This window comes from Octopus bimaculoides, chromosome 5 (assembly GCF_001194135.2).
Source record: "Octopus bimaculoides isolate UCB-OBI-ISO-001 chromosome 5, ASM119413v2, whole genome shotgun sequence".
NCBI lineage: Eukaryota > Metazoa > Mollusca > Cephalopoda > Octopoda > Octopodidae > Octopus > Octopus bimaculoides.
The window spans coordinates 13730527-13738303 of record NC_068985.1 but is presented as its reverse complement, the minus strand read 5'-3'; the positions used below and the strand labels follow the sequence as shown (position 1 = coordinate 13738303).

The 7777-nt window shown below is 39.4% G+C and overlaps 1 protein-coding gene across 1 annotated transcript in view; it reads left to right on the top strand.

Annotated features, from left to right (window-relative positions):
• LOC106877219 (FAD synthase) overlaps nucleotides 1-7777 on the top strand; it is a gene marked incomplete at its 3' end in the record, with an annotated part of 59647 nt that overhangs the window by 6328 nt on the left and 45542 nt on the right. Inside the window, exons 4-5 of the mRNA XM_052968011.1 lie at nucleotides 1286-1431; nucleotides 5184-5292. Coding sequence (XP_052823971.1) covers nucleotides 1286-1431; nucleotides 5184-5292 — 255 coding nt within the window. The remainder of the gene's footprint in view (nucleotides 1-1285; nucleotides 1432-5183; nucleotides 5293-7777) is intronic.

The window sequence follows — 7777 nt, the reverse complement described above, 5'->3', positions numbered from 1 at the left end:
TATATATATACACATATATATATATGTATATATATATATATATATATATATGTATGTATGTATATATGTATACAAAATTAAGAGGAATGACCACTAAAGTGGACATCTAATATGCTAAACATAGACGTCAAATCGCCATTACCACGAAGAGTGTGTTCTCAAAAAAAATCTCAGCAAAACACCAAAATGTAAAAATTTTTTAAATATGCTAAACCACTCGTTTTAATTGATTAATATCAATTTCTACCCCTATTATTTAATTTTATATATATATATATATATTTGTATATCTATTTATGTATGTATGTGTGTTTGTGTTTGTCCCCACAACATTGCTTGACAACCGATGCTGGTGTGTTTATGTCCCCGTAACTTAGCGGTTCGGCACAAGATACCGATAGAATAAGTACTAGGCTCACAAAGAATAAGTCCTGGGGTCGATTTGTTCGACTGAAAGGCGGTGCTCCAGCATGGCCGCAGTCAAGTGACAGAAACAAGTAAAAGATTTAGAAAAGAAAGCAAGACCCTGGATGTTACACAGTGTTTAGTAGTTTCAGGGAGAGCAAAGTCCAATGATGACCAAATACTAGTTCTACAGATAACTATGTAGCAAAAAATTATAAAGGGTTAAAAAGCCCCTTCAGTTATGAATGACTATGGGATTGCACCTAGAAAGTTCCCCTCCGAGGTACAAGTCTGAGCAAGGTTGTTTATGAAAGACCGGCCTCCCCTCTCCACGCCACTGATGTTATCCAAGAGAAAGGCTGTGGCCGATACAGCTTGGCACTAGTGACATTGCGACTCATTTCTACAGATGAGTGAACTGGAGCAATATGAAATAAACTCACTACCTCATGATTATGAGCCCAATGCTCTAACCACTGAGCCATGTACCTTCACATCAAAAATCATATTTATAACATATTTATGTTTTAGTACACATGAAACCTATACAATTACACATAGGCAGACAGATATATATACATATACTACATATACTACACTCTCTGAGTGGTTGGCGTTAGGAAGGGCATCCAGCTGTAGAAACTCTGCCAAATTAGATTGGAGCCTGGTGTTGCCATCCGGTTTCACCAGTCCTCAGTCAAATCGTCCAACCCATGCTAGCATGGAAGGCGGACGTTAAACGATGATGATGATAATATATATATATATATATATATATATATATATATATATACCACAAGACTCATACATACAAACACTCACACATGTACACACAAACTTGTCACTTATATGTCACTGATTGTATGTCTGCACTCTTCAGCACCTATTCACGAACCCTGATGCTCACATGCACACCAAGGAGATTTTTGTAGCAGCAGAGGAAGTAGCCATCACACACATTCTCAATGATTTCAATGCCAAATTTCAACACGTGCAGCTTGGATCCTACCCTGAATTTCACAACAGGTAGGTTGGTTCTTTTTCACCTTCTTTTGGCTTTTGTCATTCATCTAAATTCCAAATGTAGTTGGCTGATTGTTGCTGTTTAAACTTTTAGTGTTCAGATTACTCTGTTAAATGTAATACTTTTTCACTCAAATTGTTTTGAATTAATGATGCATTATCTTATAGCTTTGAGGTTTCAATGATGTGATTGTTTATTTTTGGAATGTCAATGTAGGCGTAGGTGTGGCTGTGTGGTAAGTAGCTTGCTTTCCAACCACATGGTTCCGGGTTCAGTCCCACTGCGTGGCATCTTGGGCAAGTGTCTTCTACCATAGCCTCGGGCCGACCAAAGCTTTGTGAGTGGGTTTGGTAGACGGAAAATGAAAGAAGCCCATTGTATATATATGTATGTGTGTGTATATGTTTGTGTGTCTGTGTTTGTCCCCGCAACATCGCTTGACAATCGATGCTGGTGTGTTTACGTCCCCGTAACTTAGTGGTTCGGCAAAAGAGACTGATAGAATAAGTACTAGGCTTCCAAAGAATAAGTCCTGGGGTCGATTTGCTCGACTAAAGGCGGTGCTCCAGCATGGCCACAGTTAAATGACTGAAATAAGTAAATGAGTAAAAGAGTAGGTTAAGTGTGAGAGGCTAGATATCACCAGTTTGAATATAAAACATGTAGAATATATTGGGGTGGATATGGCTGGTTTAAACGCTAAAGGGTTAATACCTGTTTTGTAATAATTGAGCATCCCTATGGGTTGGTCATAGGTATTCAATCCTTTGATCATCTCAGCCTTTTTTTCTTTTAGTTGGAGAATTCTAAGGAATGTGGTATTTCAAACTACATTATTCAAAACCAACAGAAATATCAGAAATGTTTCCCTGGTCTGTGGCTGTATATCAGCCAAAACATTGTGTTAACAACAAACAAGATGAGGACAAATGTCTGTCGAATGTAAATAATGCAAATCATTTTTGTTGGGAAGCAAGCTTCTTAACAACTTAGCCATGCCTGTACTTACATATTATCACACATAAAGATATGTTTAATCTATCGCAAACGGAATTCTTTCTTTATCAATTAATTATTAACAGGCACTGTTTTTGTTGTTGATGTTATTGTTGCTATAATTAAAGATATGATGCAAGCCATTTAGCTGATTTGAGTGTCACATGCTGTGTAGCTAATTGGATTGTCAAGATAAATGAGACAGTAGAAATCCTCGACTCTCACTTTCCATTAGGGCCACTTAGCTTTCAGTGTTTGTAGCTGTGTTTACTGACTGTTGCTGTGGACTGTTTGGGATTAGCTCTCTCTTGTGAAAGGATACTGTTCTGGAAAGTACACACGAATGATGAGTGAATCAGATGAGGCGACAGGTGAGTTCCTGATGTAGGACACTGTTAAAATGTTCATAATATTGTTTTATATTTGCACATCCTTTAACTGTGTATATATGTGTATATATATATATATATGTGTGTGTGTGTGTGTGTGTGTGTGTGTTGGTGAAGGCATATGACTTTGTGGTTAGTGTGTTCGGATTATGATCGAGAGGCTGTGAGTTCGATTCCTTGCGGTGCATTGCGTCCTTGGGCAAGACACTTTATTTCATTTTGGCAAAAATGAGTAGTACCAGTAATTCAAAAGGGCCATCCTTGTCACATTCTGTGTCATGCTGCATTTCCCTAAGAACTATGTTAAGGATACACGTGTCTGTGGAGCACTCAGCCACTTACATGTTTATTTCATGAGCTGGCTGTTTTGTTGATCAGATCAAGTGGAACCCTCGGCATCATAACCAATGGAGTCCCAGTTGTGTGTGTGTGTGTGTGTGTGTATGTGTGTGTGTGTGTCTGTGTCTGTGTGTCTGTGTCTGTGTGTCTGTGTGTGCGTGACTATGCATGAATATATGTAAATTTATAAATACACGCAAGCTGTGTAGTTAAGAAAGTTTGTTTGGTAATGTAGGCAAGTGTCATTTATTATACAGTATGTGTGTGTGTGTGTGTGTGTGTGTGTGTACTATTGTCTTGACATCATGTGATGGTCATAAACAAGCCTCACTGTCATATAAGCGATGTTGTTTATTTTTAGTTTCCAATGAAAAGCGTGTCTGGCCATGGGGGGAAATATTACCTTGCTCGGAAACAGGTGAAGGTTAGTGACCGGAAAGGCACCCAGTCATAAAAAAAATCTGCCTCAACAAATCCTGTGTGACACATGCAAGCACGGAAAAATAGATGTTAGGTTATAATGATGATGGTGATCCCTCTTTCTTTCTCTCTCTCTCTTTCTTTCACACACACACACACACACACATGCATGCACGCATTAACTAAGGACTAAGGTACTGGTAATTTTCTCTGCTTAAGAAGACTCACCCATTTCAGTAACCCCCGAAAGCTTGCTATTTATGTCTATGCCCTTTGCACCCAACTTGTCCCTGTGAGGCCTCCCTCAGAACTCATCTTCAGACCATCCATTCTTCCATCATTCTGCTTACTACAGCACTTATTCATTTATTTATTTATTTATTGAGCTGTTCTAATTAAATGAAAGAAGGACTGCATGTATTTCAGCCCCTTTCATGCCACATGTTGTCCCCTCTCTTAGAACCACTTCCTTTTCTCACCCATCTTGCATTCTCAGTATTAGACCTCAGCCCTTTATTTTTCACTGAACACCCCTTCCCCTAAACACCTTGTATCTGCCATTGACGACACCCCCAACTTTATTCACCACCTCAGTATATCCACTCCAACATGTCTCTGACCCCCCATCTCTGTCACTGGTCAACCTTCTCTTATCCCCATAATACTACACAACATCTTATTTCTCACCATCATCATCATCATCGTTTAACTTCCGCTTTCCATGCTAGCATGGGTTGGACGATTTGACTGGGGACTGGTGAACCAGATGGCAGCACCAGGCTCCAATCTGATCTGGCAGAGTTTCTACAGCTGGATGCCCTTCCTAACACCAACCACTCCGAGAGTGTAGTGGGTGCTTTTTACGTGCCACCAGCACAGAAACCAGTGAAGGTGGCACAGGCATCAGCCACGTTCGGATGGTGTTTATATATATATATATACACACACACACACAGTTGCAGCGTGGAAGGTGTTTATAAGCCATTTAAAAACACACAAAAACTGTTAGATTCACTTCAACATTTAGATTTAATTTGCCAATGTCGAAGTGAATCTAACGGTTTTTGTGTTTTTAAATGGGTTATAAATTGTTTTTGTTTCAGCACACGATCTCAGATCAGGTCACTTGCTATGCAAGTACTTCTCCATAATATATATATATATATATATATATATGCATGTGTGTATATATATGCATGTGTGTATAAATATATGTATATGTTTATACACACATGCACATACACACATTTACTTACATTCACTGATATGCATACTCAACAACATACACACACACACACACACACACACACACACACACACACACTCATGCACTCACTCCAGGGCTTCTATGTATATGTGATGTGAATATGTGTGTGTGTGTGCATGTCTGTTGGCTTTTCATGTTTCTATGTATACACACAGGTAAAATTTTCACATCTTTATCTTAATTTTTCTTTTTACCTGTTTTTTATGTATTATATTTGTGTTAGTTTTTAGTTTTCCTCTATATTATCTTACAGTTTATCAGTTCTTGTTTTAAGCCTCTCCTTCCCCCCCCCCCTTATCTGATCACTTTCTGACCTATAATCTCTCCACCTCCACCCTTACAGAACGTCACATCTATCAGTCTCACCTCCACCCTTACAGAACGTCACGTCTATCAGTCTCACCGCCACCCCCGCTCATGACTATCACCTCAGTACTACACCCCTGCTCAGGTGAGTGACGATGTAGTATTTTTCTTGGTCTTGTGAGTTACCTGGTGACCTTGTAAGTGCAGGTGTGACGACAAAAAATAAAAAAGCACCGGGTACATTCTGTGATGTGGTCGGTGTTAGGAAGGGTTTCTAGCTGCAGAAACTGTGCCGGAGCTGATATTGGCGCTTGATGTAGTCCACTGGTTTGTCAGACCCTGTCAAACCGTCCAATGCATGCTAGTGTGGAAGGTGAACGTTAAACATGAATGAATGAATGAATGAATGAATGTGTGTATGTGTGTGTGTGTGTGTGTGTATTATGTATGTAGGTGTTATGTATGTATATATTATGTAAGTAGGCCACTCTGATATAAACCTAAATATGTAGGGAATCATCATCATCATCATCATCATCGTTTGACGTCCGCTTTCCATGCTAGCATGGGTTGGACGATTTGAATGAAGACTGGTGAACCAGATTGGCTGCACCAGGCTCCAATCTGATCTGGCAGAATTTCTACAGCTGGATGCCCTTCCTAACGCCAACCACTCTGAGAGTGTAGTGGGTGCTTTTACGTGCCACCGACACAAAGGCCAGTCAGAAGGTACTGGCAACAGCTACGCTCGAAATGGTGTAGTTTACGTGCCACCTGCACAGGAGCCAGTCCAGCGGTACTGGCAACGAACTCGCTCGAATGTCTTTTCACATACCACTGGCACAAGTGCCAGGAGGGCAACGTTAGTAACGATCACGCTCAAATGGTGCTATGATTGTTACCAACGGAATGGCATTGAATATTTTGGAAATCTTTTGCTTGCACTTGAGATCATATTGGTCTCACATTCCTGAGCCTGTGACCCAAATTGGCACTGGATATCCTGTCTCGGTTTGTCTCTGGATCCTGTCATAAAGTGAAGAGGGTCTGTGAATCACTGTTCAAGCATTATTAGACCTAAAATTTCAAACAGGCATTGCTCACAATTTAAAATGGTGTTAGGAAGGGCATCTAGCTGTAAAAATCTTACCAAAACAGACACAAAAGTCTGCTGCAGGCTCCTGCTTGGCCAATTCCTGTGAAACCGTCCAACCTATGCCAGCATGGAAGGCAGATGTTAAAAGATGATGATGATGATTGCTGCTTAATTTTATCAATTTTATCTTTTATGTAATGTACGTACATATGTATATATATCTGTTTGTTGTGTTGTCTGACTGTCCTCTTTGGTATTAGCTCTTTGTTGTAAGTACTATTTTGTAGCTATAAATCACCACGTTAGGAAGGGCATCCAGCTGTAGAAACTCTGCCAAATCAGATTGGAGCCTGGTGTAGCCATCCAGTTTGCCAGTCCTCAGTCAAATTGTCCAACGGACGTTAAATGATGATGATGATGATATATGTATTTAATGTATGTATGTGTTTCTCATATAGTATTTCCTGAGTTTTCTGAATTTTTGTGATTTCTTTTCTTATTGTTTTCTTTGTGCACGTGTCACATGTTGAGTATAATCTGTCTTTTTGACTGAATGGCGTTTTACTCTTACATTTTTCTTTTTCTCACTGATTTCCTTCCACTGATATTAATAACTGTGTGTTACTCTGAAAACATTCCTGTTATGTATTCAAGTGTGATGGATTACTTGGAGACACCAGGCACGCTATGTAAATCGGCTGAATTATTGTGTTTTCATAGCATGAAACTATTAGTAGCTCATATTTAAGTACTGTGTATATTAAATGATATTTATTTCTCATTGGACAGGCTACATTTTTTTGTGTGTCTGTGTTTGTCCCCCCCACAACATGTTTACATCTCCGTAACTTAGGGTTTTCCAGCAGCCACCCTCTTGATCCAGGGCAGCACTACCTCTTCCAGGCACTTGATGTAGGCCTCTGTGTTGAGCATGGGGCTGTGTGGGAAGATGAATGGAGGCATAACGTCGCCATCACTAGCAATCACTCCAAACACCATGATGTTGACTGGAGTTTGCTTTTTATCACTCTTGGTACATGTTTTGGGAACACAGCAAGCCAATGGTTGTTCTGAGTGGTCACCATCTATTCATATTGGAGCTTCTGGTGTGAATGCCAAGCAGTACAGCATGTCATTTGCAAATTTCTGTCAGTGTGAATTATGTCATGGTACTGTTTTTCTCACAAATGGTGCCCAACTGACCCTACTATACTGTGTAGTTGACAAAATCAAAAACAAACAATGCACATGCACGAAATTAAAACTATAAAATGGTGACAATTTACCCATCACACCCTGTATATATATATATATATATATCAAACAATAAGCAACACGGATTTCAAAAGTGATTGCAGTACGCACGTTTCATGCTACTTCAATTTATTTAAGTAATGTGAGCATTACCTTAAATGCAATATGAAGAGCAATCTTCAGCTGCACGAAAATGCAGAAAAAAGACATATTATAAATGTGGCAACATATTAAATCCAAGTGGGAGAGAGCATACATAAAATCCAAATGTGAGGAAGAAT